Source organism: Salvelinus namaycush, chromosome 16 (genome assembly GCF_016432855.1).
Source record: "Salvelinus namaycush isolate Seneca chromosome 16, SaNama_1.0, whole genome shotgun sequence".
Lineage (NCBI taxonomy): Eukaryota > Metazoa > Chordata > Actinopteri > Salmoniformes > Salmonidae > Salvelinus > Salvelinus namaycush.
This window is the reverse complement of record NC_052322.1, coordinates 29,426,311-29,441,242: the sequence shown is the minus strand read 5'-3', so window position 1 is coordinate 29,441,242 and position 14,932 is coordinate 29,426,311. Positions and strand designations below refer to the sequence as shown.

Here is a 14,932-nt window from a genome sequence, read left to right as displayed (position 1 = left end):
GAATCATTTTTATATTTTATGCACTGTATTTAAATATAATCTTACAAGGGCTCCAGGATTCCTATAGCTATATTTCTCTCTGGTGGGCAAACTGTGTCACGATATTCTTGGATCAAAATCGTTCATTCCGTATGTACAAATAAATGTCCAATTCAATCTCTTGTCTTGACTTCAGTTGATTGGTGATGATGAAGTAAGTTCAATTGAAAATACTTGATCTTTATTCAATTGTGTATGTCTGCACAGAGGGTAGTGCATACGGCAAGTGCTACTTTTTTGACTCATCACATAAGCTGCTGCTACTGTTTATTATCAATCCTGTTTCATAGTCATATTATTCCTAGTTATATGTACGTACAGTGCCTTCAGAAAGTATTCATACCCCTTGACTTATTCTACATTTCGTTGTGTTACAGCCTGAATTCAAAATGGATTAAATAGATTTTTGTATATTAAACATGAAATACAGAAATATGTCATTTACATAAGTATTCACACCCCTGAGTCAATACATCACTTTTGGCAGTGATTACAGCTGTGAGTTTTTAGATTGTACAATATTTACCCATTATTATTTTCAAAATGTTTCAAACTCTGTCAAATTGGTTGTTGATCATTGCTAAACAACCAACTTGCCATAGATTTTCAAGCAGATTTAAGACAAAACTGTAACTCGGGCACTCAGGAACATTCACTGCTTTCTTGGTAAGCAACTCCAGTGTATATTTAGCCTTGTGTTTATTGTCCCGCTGAAAAGTGACTTCATCTCCCAGTGTCTGGTGGAAAACAGACTGAACAAGGTTTTCCTCTAGGAGTTTGCCTGTGCTTAGCTTCATTCCGTTTTTTTTATCCTGAAAAATTCCCCAGTCCTTAAAAATTACAAACATACCCATAACATGATGCAGCCACCGCCATGCTTGAAAATATGGAGAGTGGTACTCAGTAATGTGTTGGATTTGCCCCAAACACAACACTTTGTACTCAGGACAAAAAGTTAATTGCTTTGCCACATTTTTTGCAGTATGACTTTAGTGCCTTGTCGCAAACAGGAGGCATGTTTGGGAATATTATTTATTCTGTACAGTCTTCCTTCTTTTCAGTCTGTCAATTAGGTTAGTATTGTGAAGTAACCACAATGTTGTTGATCCATCCTCAGTTTTCTCCTATCACAGCCATTGTAACTGTTTTAAAGTCACCATTGGCCTCATGGTGAAATCCCTGAGCGGTTTCCTTCCTCTCCGGCAACTGAGTTAGGAAGGATGCCTGTATCTTTGTAGTGACTCGGTGTATTGATACACCATCCAAAGTGTAATTAATAACTTCACTATGCTCAAAGGGATGTCTGCTTTTTTTGTTTTGTTTTTACCAATAGGTGCCCTTCTTCGCGAGGCATTGGAAAACCTCCCTGGTCTTTGTAGTTGAAACTGTGTTTGAAATTCACTGCTCAACTGAGGGACCTTGCAGATAATTGTATGTGTGAGGTACAGAGATGGGGTAGTCATTCAAAAATTATTTTAAGCACTATTATTGCACACGGAGTGAGTCCCTGGAACTTATTATGTGACTTGATAAGCACATTTTTACTCCTGAACTTGCCATAACAAAGGGGTTACTTATTGACTCAAGACATTTCAGCTTTTTATTAGTAATTAATTTGTAAAAATGATGAAAAACACAATTCCACTTTTACATTATGGGGTAGGCCAGTGACCCCCCAAAAAATGAAATGAATGCTGTAACAAAAGAGTAAAGGGGTTTGAGTACTTTCTGAAGGCACGGTATCTACTAATGACATTAGTGACAATGTTATGCCTCTCTCTCTCTTTCTCTCAATTCAATTCAAAGGGCTTTATTGGCATGGCAAACATATGTTTACATTGCCAAAGCGCACACACACACACACACACACACACAGAGAGAGACAGACAGACAGACAGAAGTGTTCCCTGCCCCTAAATTTCTTTAATGATTCACTGGCACAGTGGAACCACCCATTCATGACGTGATCCCAACCAGTCACTGAAATCTGTAGCCTAATGCAGGACAACAGTGCTGTGCTCTGAGCTGGGACACTTGAGTCTATCTGCGGGGCTTCAGTCAGTCGACAAGACATCGCTCCAGCTGCACGCACATGCGACAGGTGGCCTAAGCTTCGTTTTAACTTTCACAAAAGGTAGGTTGAGAATGTACAGAATGGACTATATAATGTTACAGTAGCCTATAGATCCTTTTATGTCTTTACATTTATGGTGAATTGTTTGAAATACAGTTTTATCATGTTCTATAACACTTTGGAAAATGTCCTCGAAGCCTTTTGAAATACTCGAAATAGCCTTTGTAAACACTCGAGGAATACAACGGTAAACATTAATAGGCTAGTAGTCTATATTAGACCCTTTTATGCTGTCATAAAAGGTCTGCTGAATTTTGAATAGTTTGTTTGCACCCCATTTGCATGTATTTCACAACAATGGTGTAGTTTGAGAATATAATGCCTATAATAATTCCATACCTCTGATTAGATGGGTAATACACTTGACTGTAAATAGTTATCAACCTTCAAATGAGTTTCTAACTAACTTTTCACACCTCTACTGTAGCAAAATTCTATCTACTCTTGAGGACATATGACTGATCCACAATATTGTATTTAGTTAAAGTAGAGGTTACTGTATTTATTCAGTAGACCTAAAGGTTAAACATTTCCCAAGATCAAGGAAGGAACATTTCAAAATATTCATCCATTCTTGGCAAGTGACTGTGTGGGGGAGGTTTGAATTGGTTTGAATCATGACCTAAGCCATCCTCTGCACATTTGTGGACGTGGGAATGGCAAAATAATATTTACCATGTAAACGTGTCCACTGATATGAACTCTTCAAAACACCAAATGTCCTTCGTTGTGCCTGTGTTGGGTTTCAAACCAGAACAACCAGTTTCTCAGGGTCAGACTGGCATAGGGGGACCAGCAGTAGCGTCACACACAGATGGGGGTGCTATCATGTCATGATGTTCCTATTGTGTCCTTTTTTCAATGACAGGTCTATGAAACACTGATGTAGGTTCCCCGGTGAGCACGGAATGGACCAAGACCATGGCAAATTCTAATCCAGTGAGTGTTTCTGTGGTGTGGTGTCCAACCACGGACAACCAGGCCGTTGTGTAAATGCAGTCAATTAAGGATTTATCCTAGTTTTGGTTACTGGTTGTTTACACCGCTTTGCTCCATCATTCATCTTTTTTCTATGTGTCATCTAGCTTAGATCACCATCCTCCTCCCTCAGTGAGGTCAACCTGGGACCTTCAGCAAACCCACAGTATGTACAATATTAAGAATCATGGCTTTCAATGATCCACAATGTAGAACTGACATCTGGCAACCCTTTACCAATGGAATTGTGGTCCTGATGTCATATTCATTCATTGCAACCACAACATACACTGAGTGTACAAAACATCCTCTTTCCATGATATAGACTGACCAGGTGAATCCAGGTGAAAGCTATGATCCCTTATTGATGTCACTTGTTAAATCCACTTCAATCAGTGTAGATGAAGGGGAGGAGACAGGTTAAAGAAAAGGTTTTAAGCCTTGAGATAATTGCGACATGGATTGTGTATGTGTGCCATTCAGAGGGTGAATGGGCAAGACAAAAGATTTAAGTGCCTTTGAACAGGGTATGGTATTAGGTGCCAGGCGCACCAGGTTTGTGTCAAGAACTGCAACGCTGCTGTGTTTTTCACGCTCAACAGTTTCCTGTATAGATCAAGAATGGTCCACTACCCAAAGGACATCCAGCCAACTTGACAACTGTGGGAAGCATTGGAGTCAACTTGGGCCAGCATCCCTGTGGAATGTTTTCAACACCTTGTAGAGAGGGGGGGTGCTAAATATTAGGAAAGTGTTCTTAATGTTTTGTACACTCAGTGTACATTGCTGTACACATGTTTTTGAGGCTTGATTAAAAATGTTATTTCATGGATCATACCAGTCATGTTGCGAGACGTTGTCTCTGCCATAACCTGTTACAATAGGTGTTATGTCCATCCATATGACACAAATATCTGTGTCATCATTCCTGTCTTGTTTCAGTGCCAAGCCCACTGACTTTGACTTTTTGGCTGTTATTGGAAAAGGGACCTTTGGGAAGGTAAGACTGCTGTTTGCCTGATAAAAGGCTGCATGCCTTCATCAATTATTAACTTAGTCTATGCAGGACTGTTAAGGTTACCTTGATGAAAAGGCCAAAACCAAACAATGAAACAATGAATGAGGATAGTTTTTCACAAATTGTACTCAGGATGAGCAGCCATTTTTAATTCTTCCAGTTCAGTCACAGTCCTTCTTCATTGTGTCAATTACTTTTTTCTATATTCTGTGTGACAGATAATAAAATATATTATGTGTGTACTCATTGCCCTTCTATTTTTAACATAGGGTTATGATAAGAGAGTGTCATATTAGGAGTTGACGTTTTGAGGAAACAATCAGAAATGTACTGACAACCACCCTGCATCCAGGTCCTGCTCGCCAAGCTCAAAGCTGACAATAAATTCTATGCTGTGAAAGTTCTACAGAAGAAAGTAATCCTGAAGAAAAAGGAGGTTGGTCTATAAACTTTTAATTTTGTTATTCATTATCACAACAAACTCGCATATAGTTTATTTGTTTTCTGTTTTAAAGGTCAACTCAATTACACTAGCAAAACCCTTCATGTCAGTATATATTCAATGTGTGTATGATTTTCATTGTGTAGCAGAACTGGTTTAGCCTAAACCTGTGTTGTGTTTCTAAGATAACATCTAATCTAATCTGAAGTGTGTTCTGTCCTTTGAACTCCGACAGAAAGATTTTACAGCCCCCAGTCTCTGTTTTGTGTTTCATACATACTGTACATTACCATAATCACTACTGTTATATTCCCTGGGTTTTGTATCACTTGATAGTTATAACAATCAGCAAATTAATCTTGGACTTTCTGAGCTACTTACAGACACACGTTATAGCTGTCTGACAGACTACTCAGTCCTGTAAAAAGAATGACTCCCTCAAGTGAAGTGTTACCTCAATGAAGCCAACTTACTTTATATACTGAGAGCCTGTTGCCTGCCTTGGAAACCAGGGCCATAGCTAAAGTGGAGAACACTAGTGTGTAGGTGGCTGCACTTTCAGCAGCATAAATAACACTGAGGACCTTGTAGGAAAGAGGTGTTCTATGCCCCTCTCTGTATATCGTCTCTTGTCGTGTGCGTGGGGCCGAAGCAGTGGTGATGACAGAGGCCTGTATTCTGCTGTGTCCTGCCTTCTGCCTCGTGTCCGCTGGTTCAATGCTGCTTTGTGTCCTCTAGCAAAAGAATATAATGGCAGAGAGGAACGTGCTGCTGAAGAGCCTGAAGCATCCTTTCCTGGTGGGCCTCCACTACTCCTTCCAGACCCCAGAGAAGCTCTACTTTGTCCTCGACTATGTCAACGGGGGAGAGGTAGCTAGCTAATGGCCCTGGGTCTTGTTTCTCAGGTTTCATTTGACTGTTTGGATATGGCAAATGATAAAAGGAGTGGACTGTAGCAATGTTCCCAATAAGTAATCCTTTATTTATATTAAAGCTACCAAGCTATTGACAGCACAGAAGCAGCAATGCAGTGTGGCATAGCCTCAAGCCCTTGGCTCAATCAGTGTAGTGACAACAAACACATTACTCCCCTTTAATCATTGGCTCAGTCCAAAGTCTCTGTATCACGGCGTTATTATGAGTTAATAATGTAACAGTAGTAATATTACATGCTTCGTCAGAGTCAAGTGTACTGACAGTTAAAACAACATGTCATAACTGTTTTCTCTCTCTCTCCTTTCTCCCTCTATCTCTAACATTTCTTTCTCTCTCTCATAGCTCTTCTTCCACCTGCAGAGGGAGCGGTGCTTCTTGGAGCCGAGGGCTCGGTTCTATGCTGCTGAGGTAGCCAGTGCCATCGGCTACCTTCACTCCCTCAACATCGTTTACAGGTCAGACACAGTTTACAAGGACATATTCAGGTAGAAACAACACATTATTATGTACAGTATTGAGGTTTAGTGAAACCAAATATATTTTCTTGTTCTTATTTAGAGATCTAAAGCCAGAGAATATTCTCTTAGACTCTCAGGTAAGTGTTGACTCATAAGTGGATGTAATGTTCTTCGCTTGTTTTCAATATCTCAACTCACTTCCTTCTCATCTTAGAGAAGATAGTTCAAGAGTTCACAATACAGGATCATATGCAGTCTGTAAGTTCCTGTAATATTGGGATGGTGCTTAAAACGTGTGTTCCAGGGCCATGTGGTACTTACAGACTTTGGGCTGTGTAAAGAGGGAGTGGAGCCGGAGACCACCACGTCCACTTTCTGTGGAACCCCTGAGGTGAGGGATAGCCCTGAGATTGCGTCTGTGCTCAATTATATGTTAAGGATAACGCATGTCTAATAGTCACATGTAGTTCTATACAGTTGAAGTCGGAAGTTTACATACACTTAGGTTGGAGTCATTAAAACTCGTTTTTCAACCACTCCACAAATTTCTTGATAACAAACTATAGTTTTGGCAAGTCGGTTAGGACATCTACTTTGTGCATGACAAGTAATTTTCCCAACAATTGTTTACAGACAGATTATTTCACTTATAATTCACTGTATCACAATTCCAGTGGGTCAGAGGTTTACATACACTAAGTTGACTGTGCCTTTAAACAGCTTGGAAAATTCCAGGAAACGATGTCATGGCTTTAGAAGCTTCTGATAGGCTAATTGACATAATTTGCGTCAATTGGAGGTGTACCTGTGGATGTATTTCAAGGCCTACCTTCAAACTCAGTGCCTCTTTGCTTGACATCATGGGAAAATCAAAAGAAATCATCCAAGACCTCAGAAAAGAAATTGTAGGCCTCCACAAGTCTGTTTCATCCTTGGGAGCAATTTCCAAACGCCTGATGGTAACACGTTCATCTGTACAAACAATAGTACGCAAGTATAAACACCACGGGACCACGCAGCCGTCATACCGCTCACGAAGGAGATGCGTTCTGTCTCCTAGAGATGAACGTACTTTGGTGCGAAAAAAGTGCAAATCAATCCCAGAACAACAGCAAAGGACCTTGTGAAGATGCTGCAGGAAACAGCTACAAAAGTATCTATATCCACAGTAAAACGAGTCCTATATCGATATAACCTGAAAGGCCGCTGAGCAAGGAAGAAGCCACTGCTCCAAAACCGCCATAAAAAATCCAGACTACGGCTTGCAACTGCACATGGGGACAAAGATCATACTTTTTGGAAAAATGTCCTCTGGTCTGATGAAACAAAAATAGAACTGTTTGGCCATAATGACCATCGTTATGTTTGGAGGAAAAAGGGGGAGGCTTGCAAGACGAAGAACACCATCCTAACCGTGAAGCATGGGGGTGGCAGCATCATGTTGTGGGGGTATTTGCTGCAGGAGGGACTGGTGCACTTCACAAAATAGATGGCATCATGAGGCAGGAAAACTATGTGGATATATTGAAGCAACATCTCAAGACATCAGTCAGGAAGTTAAAGCTTGGTTGCAAATGGGTCTTCCAAATGGACAATGACCCCAAGCATACTTCCAAAGTTGTGGCAAAATGGCCTAAGGACAACAAAGTCAAGGTATTGGAGTGGCCATCACAAAGCCCTGACCTCAATCCCATATAAAATGTGTGGGCAGAATAAGCGTGTGCGAGCAATGAGGCCTACAAACCTGACTCCGTTACACCATCTCTGTCAGGAGGAATGGGCCAAAATTCACCCAATTTATTTGTGGGAAGCTTGTGGAAGGCTACCCGAAACGTTTGACCCTACCAAATACTAATTGAGTGTATGTAAACTTATGACCCACTGGGAATGGAATGAAAGAAATAAAAGCTGAAATAAATAATTCTCTCTACTATTATTCTGACATTTCACATTCTTCAAATAAAGTGGTGATCCTAACTGACCTAAGACAGGGAATTTTTACTAGGATTAAATGTCAGGAATTGTGAAAAACTGAGTTTAAATGTATTTGGCTAAGGTGTATATAAACTTCCGACTTCAACCTTATACAGAGCCTTCAGAAAGTATTCACACCGCTTGACTTTTTCCACATTTTGTTGTGTTACAAAGTGAGATAAAAATGTATTTAATTATTTTTTTTAAATCTACGATCTAGATAAAATACTCTGTAATGTCAAAGTGGAAGAAAAATTCTAACATTTGTTTTCAATTCATGGAAAATAAAATACTAATATATCTCGACTAGATAAGTATTCAACCCCTGAGTCAATACATGTTGAATCACCTTTGGCAGCGATTACAGCTGTGAGTCTTTCTGGCTAAGTCTCGAAGAGCCTGGATTGTACAATATTTGTATATTATTCTGTAAAAAGAAATTCAAGCTCTGTCAAGTTTGTTATTGATCATTGCTAGACAAACATTTTCAAGTCTTGCCATAGATTTTCAAGCCAATTTGTCAAAGCTATAACTAGGCCACTCACAAACATTCGTCTTGGTAAGCAACTCCAGTGTATATTTGGCCTTGTGTTTTAGGTAGATGTTCTGCTGAAAGGTGCATTTGTATTCCAGTGACTGTTGGAAAGGAGACTGAACCAAGTTTTCCTCTAGGATTTCCCTGTGCTTAGATCTATTCCATTTATTTGTATCCTAAAAAAACTCCCTAGTCCTTGCTTATAGCAAGCATACCCATAACATGATGCAGCCACCACCATGCTAAAATATGAAGAGTGGTACTCAGTGATATGTTGTGTTGGATTTGTACCAAACATAACACTTTGAATTCAGGACAGAAAGTACATTTCTTTGCCACATTTTTGTCAGTATTACTTTAGAGGCTTATTGGGAATATTTTTATTCTGTACAGGCTTCCTTCTTTTCACTCTGTTATTTATGTTAGTATTGTGGAGTAACTACAATGATGTTGATCCATCCTCAGTTACCTCCTATCACAGCCATTAAACTCTGTTTTAACTGTTTTAAAATCACCTTTGGCCTCACTGTGAAATCCCTGAGCGGTTTCCTTTCTCTCCGGCAACTGAGATAGGAAGGGCGCTTGTATCTTTGCAGTGACTGGGAGTGTTGATACACCATTCAAAGTGTAATTAATAACTGCACCATGCTCGAAGGGATATTCAATGTATATATACAGTGGGGAGAACAAGTATTTGATACACTGCCGATTTTGCAGGTTTTCCTACTTACAAAGCATGTAGAGGTCTGTAATTTTTTATCATAGGTACACTTCAACTGTGAGAGTCGGAATCTAAAACAAAAATCCAGAAAATCACATTGTATGATTTTTAAGTAATTTATTTGCATTTTATTGCGTGCCAAGATCAATAAAACAAAATCTACATTTAATCAATTTTATATTCAGGCTGTAACACAACAACATGTGGAAAAAGTAAAGTGGTGTGAATACTTTCTGAAGGCTCTGTATATATCTGTTTATTTAACTCTCTCTGTCTCTGTAGTATTTGGCCCCTGAGGTTCTGCGTAAGGAGCCCTATGACCGCACAGTGGACTGGTGGTGTCTGGGAGCTGTGCTCTATGAGATGATCTATAGTCTTGTAAGTTTTTCAATGTTATATAGCTACTGTACTTAGCGCAATCTAAGGCCAACCCAAATATTGTTTACACGTGCAGAAAATGTCCAAGACAATTATGTTACCAACTTCAGGAAATGCTTCTGGAGTAGCTGGCTGCTACAGTACTGTGTCTGTTCTCTGCTCTACTCACCCTGTTTCTGGTTTTCTAGCCCCCGTTCTACAGCCGGGACGTTTCTGAGATGTACGATGGCATCCTACACAAGCCTCTGCCGCTGCCCCCAGGGAAGTCAGGTGCTGTCTGTAGTCTGCTCCAGGGCCTCCTGCAGAAAGACCAGCACCGCAGGTTGGGAGCCATCGCTGACTTTGTAAGTTACTGACTGGACCGTGTCCATGGACCATGGCACCTTATTCCCTTTCTAGCCCTACGTGGGCTCTGATCAAAAGTAGTCCACTATACGCCATTTCTGCAGTGGTGTAAAGTACTTAAGGAAAACTACTTTAAGGCACTACATAAGTCATTTTTGGGGGAATCTGTACTTAACTATTTATATTTCAGACAACTTTTACTTCACTACATTCCCCCCAAAAATAATGTACTTTTTACTCCATACATTTTCGCTGACACCCAAAAAGTACTTGTTACATTTTGAATGCTTAGCAGGACAGGGAAACGGTCCAATTCACGCACTTATCAAGAGAACACCCCTGGTCATCTTTACTGCCTCTGATCTGGCGGACTCACTAAACACACATGCGTCATTTGTAAATGTTTTAGTGTTGGTGTGTTCTCCTGGCTAGCCGTAAATTTAAAATATAAGAAAACGGTGCCATCTGGTTTACTTAATATAATGAATGTGAAATGATTTATACTTTTTATATTGATACTTAAATATATTTAAAACCAAATACTTATAGACTTTTACTCAAGTAGTATTTTACAGGGTGACTTTCACTTTTAGTTGTCATTTTATTAAGGTATCTTTACTTTTACTCAAGTATGACAATTGGGTACTTTCTCCACCACTGCATTTCTGACGCACACTATGCCATTGCCGTTTACAGTGTTTCACACATTTTGAGTGAGTTATACACTGGTCATGTCTTATATCATCGTGAAAAGTTTTTTTTCTTTTTTACAGCTACAAATAAAGAACCATGTGTTCTTCTCCCCGATTAACTGGGATGACCTGTACCACAAGAGAATCACTCCTCCATACAACCCCAATGTGGTGAGTTGTTTGTGCTGCAAGGTGTTTCTTACCATCTTCTAACTTCAAAATTCACTGCTTTTTTCTAAAACTTTCTTTCACTACCTCATCTTTGTAACTTTCAATCTTACCTCTTTTCTCTAGCACTCCCCTCTATTTCCTAACAAGTCCCCTCTCTCTTCTCCTTTAGAAAGGGCCAGCGGACACACAGCACATAGACCCAGAGTTCACCAGAGAGATGGTGCCTAACTCAGTGGGCCGCACCCCTGAGCTCAACGCTGGCACCAGCAGCTCTAACGCATTCAATGGCTTCTCCTACGTTTCTGGTGAAGACAGCTTCCTCTGAGACAGGGAGGAAGGTTCCTCACAGCACCAACACTGCCGAGGTCGAGGTAGAAGTTACCCGTAACCACATATCTACAATTCGATTCCTTAACTGCAAATCCTAACCTTAACCTTTAAGTCAAGAGGATAAAACATATATTTTACCCTTGATTCAACAGTTAGTGGCAACCTCTATCAACTTCATTGGCCACAGTCATAGAAATGGAGCACATTGAATATCATGCATTTTTGTGTAGGTGAAGCAAGAAAGAGATGTTGTAAGAAAACATTTAAATGCACCACCCAACTGTTGCTTTTGCTGTAGGTGACTGCCCTATGAATTCGATTTATATGCCCTCATCTCTGCTTGAATTCTCATTTCAGGACAAAGTATTTTGGCACATCCAATCGTGCTGGACTTTTCATTTGCTAGCAGACAGATGTTGATTTAATTCTCCTTTCACTACAATGTAAAGTCAGCAGTGTGACTACATAAAGGACCGGTAAATACAGTACACTCCCCTAGATGCTATGTGTAGAAGGTAAAGCGTCAGGTTCTATGGAAAGTTGTGGTGTATGGATTAAGATGGTCTGATTATCACTAGAACAGGCAGACACAAATGTGTGTGAAACTCTAGTCGAACCCATTCCCCTGCTCTTTAAGTGCTGCTTTTAATACAAACACTGTGGACTTTCCAAACATCTCTTATTCTTAAACTCGTTTGTTGAAAATATACATTTTTGCACATTGATTTGTGAACATGCTGTTTCTATTATCGCTGACTTTTAGTAGATTAGAGTATATAAAGGCTTGACTCAAATGTTGCGTCCAGGAATGCTTAACAGCAACATAAACCTACGCCAGATTATTCTCACAGCTGTAAAGGTGCGTGCCATGGTGCTATTAACCTTGTTAAACAAAACATGTGATTGTGTCAGCACAATGGGTGACATTAAAGACTGTTGACATGCCAACACCATCTTAAAGATGACTGACATTCAATGAAGCACAGTTACAAGTATGTGTACATAACTTCACAATAAATCACTTCACCCATATGTTTACCGTGTCTTGCATTGACAGATTTTCCATCGATTAAACTTCGAAATTAAAACCTACACTATGATGAAATAATTACTAAAAACATTTTTCTTTATTTCTCAAAACGTTAAATTTTATTTTCATCAAACAAAACAAGAAATACATAAAAATAATCAATTAAAAACATGACAAAAGGCAAGACAGGGATTAGTGACTGGCAGAGAACATCCTGAACAGCTCACCACATTCATTTCACGCTGCACAGAGGACATGCGTGTGTTTTCCCTAAGTGTCAACACACAGAGGTGTTCATCCATGAACAATGACAACAATACTTTTGAGTGGGACCCTGATGCCTGACAACAAACATCTAAACAGAGACAGGTGTTCAACCTTGTGATTTCATAGAACCAGGATCGCACTGTCAACCCATGCATTTCCTGTTTTGGGATGTATTGTGAGTGTGTGTGTGTATGTATGTGTGTAGTGTGTCCATCCTATTTTTTGTAATTCCGCTTGCTTAAGAAAAAGCCGATGAGCAGCAGGACCACAAAGATGGCCAGGAAGATGCCCAGTGCCACACAAGAGGGCAGAGGGTGGGGAGGGAACGCCCCATACACATACACACTGAACGTAGTGGTCAGCATGCAGTAGCTGCAGAAACACAGAGACAGTCAATATCATCAGAAATATTACAAGGTCAATGACAATCCAGTTTGAATGTGTACTATAGAATATGTATGGCATACAAATAGTTTACTGGCTATGTATTATGGGTCTTTTCCAAAATGATATGAAAAGTATTCAACTACCGTGTTCAACCTTCAGTTGATGTGATATACAGCCTGGTAACTAAATGCCCTCCTAAAACAGGTTGTTTACCCTCCTAGTCCACACTGACCTGTAGCTAGGATCCACCACTATGACTCTGAACACGTACATCCCGTTGTAGTTGGGAAACAAGACTCTGTTTCTTGTGCCCATGTTGAGGACCTGATACTGGGCTTCTGGGTCAGTGAGGGGCGGACCATCAGAATCCTTGCAGCTCTTATAATTCTTAACCAGGAAGAGCAGAAAGATAAACCCCAGTGAGAAATGATGCTCGGTAGCCAGGTACAAAGCAAGCAGAGGGATGAATGTATGCAATCTTAATGAGGACAAGGATATTGTATCGACATTTGATAAGTTTATGAATATGTTGGATGAATATTCAATTACATTGTGGTAAATAGAGCTAGATAAGTTCCTCCCTCAGGATACAGGCTATATGATTATGGTTACAGTGCAAGGAGCCTCTAGTCTACAGTGCTGTGTGAACAAATTCCTATCAACCATTATTGACTGGTGATAAAGTATGAATTCAATTGAATTGTTCTAGAATGTGTACATACATTCCTGGTCCAGGCGGTGTTTGGGTTAGGTTCATATTGCTGCCGGCTCAGCAGAGAGGTCCAGTTCTGGGGCTGGGAGACGCACTTGGCATCCTCGACCGACTGGAGGTACTGGTAGTTATACATGCCGTTCACTTCGAACATCACAAAGTCAGCGCTCACCTGCTCCACAAACTCATTACCGTTCCAGCTGCAAAGGGTCAGGGCGAGTTTGGAGGTACTGGTAGTTATGCATGCCATGTTCACCTGCTCTAGAAAAGGCTGTGTGGTGGGTTGGCACTGGCATTGTTGCTCTGTGATGGAGTGCCATGATGTTCTATGGTCTTTGTGTGTGTGTCATGTAGTTATATCAAGGGTCTGTCTGAACTCCACTTCACAGAGACGACAGGTTTCTTACACTGAACGTTCTACAGTAACAGCTGTTAAGGGGTTGCCCGTGTGTGTATTTTGGGGGGTTTGTGGGTCACTCACAGCTCCAGGGAGGGTATCCAGGGGGTGTCGTGATAGACCAGTAAGGGGCAGAAGTAGTCTGTGATGCTGTAGGAGATGTGCAGGTCACTGGAGGCAGAGCCAGGCCGGAACAGGTGCTGAGGGTCATACACAGCTCTAAGAGAAGGAGATGAAGGAGGAAGAGGATAATGAGAGGAATACTAGTCGTTTTAACTGACATGACACAAATATATATAATAATATCCTTCTTACAACTCTGTGATACCTTACTTGGGGCAAGACTTAAAGATAGACTCAGCGATATGACGTAGGTGCACAAAGTAAACAGCATAGGGGGTCAATTTCCGAAACAACTAAGAGCGTTGAAGCGCAATGCTAAACTCCCCCACTGTTTTGGTCCCATACCTCCAACACTCTAACAGCGTGACGCGAACGCATGCACATGCGCAGATACTGTGTGTGAACATGTGGGAGCAAAGTCTTGCATCTTGCTCATCGCAATATCTGCGCTGCTGCTCGTGGCAACGCTATTTAGCTGAATCTACCTTTTATGTTCCACTAATGATAAAGTCCAATACTCTACTTTGGCATTACAAGCATCTTTTTATAGAACAGATCATATGTTGATTAAACATTTCTATGAACCATGATAGTCTAGAATCTAGATCCATCAATGCTCTGTGTGTCACAGCCCAGTCCGCAGAACCTACTTGGGGATGACGTAAGAGAAGTTGTCCTGAAGCTGCTCTTGAGTAAACGTGCCTTTAGTGCAAGTGGTTATGTCCCTGTGGCAAAAACAATAATGACAGAAAGAACCAATGAGTTTGGACACTCAGATCTTACAGTAGAATAGTTCAGAAATGTTTTGAAAATAGGGAATACGGCATGAGGATTTATCCCTCACTTAAGAACTCGGGTATGCTTT

General features: G+C 40.5%; 1 protein-coding gene across 1 annotated transcript; it reads left to right on the top strand.

Moving 5' to 3' along the window:
* Positions 1-2,023: 2,023 nt before the first annotated feature.
* LOC120061286 (serine/threonine-protein kinase Sgk2-like) lies at positions 2,024-12,178 on the top strand. Its single transcript, XM_039010990.1, has 13 exons — positions 2,024-2,173; positions 3,042-3,112; positions 3,259-3,317; positions 4,094-4,151; positions 4,522-4,605; positions 5,350-5,481; positions 5,890-6,002; positions 6,106-6,142; positions 6,310-6,396; positions 9,518-9,613; positions 9,802-9,957; positions 10,732-10,821; positions 10,991-12,178. Exons 2-13 carry the CDS (start codon positions 3,095-3,097, stop codon positions 11,144-11,146), a joined length of 1,086 nt encoding a protein of 361 aa, XP_038866918.1. The 5' UTR covers positions 2,024-2,173; positions 3,042-3,094; the 3' UTR covers positions 11,147-12,178.
* Positions 12,179-14,932: the final 2,754 nt, after the last annotated feature.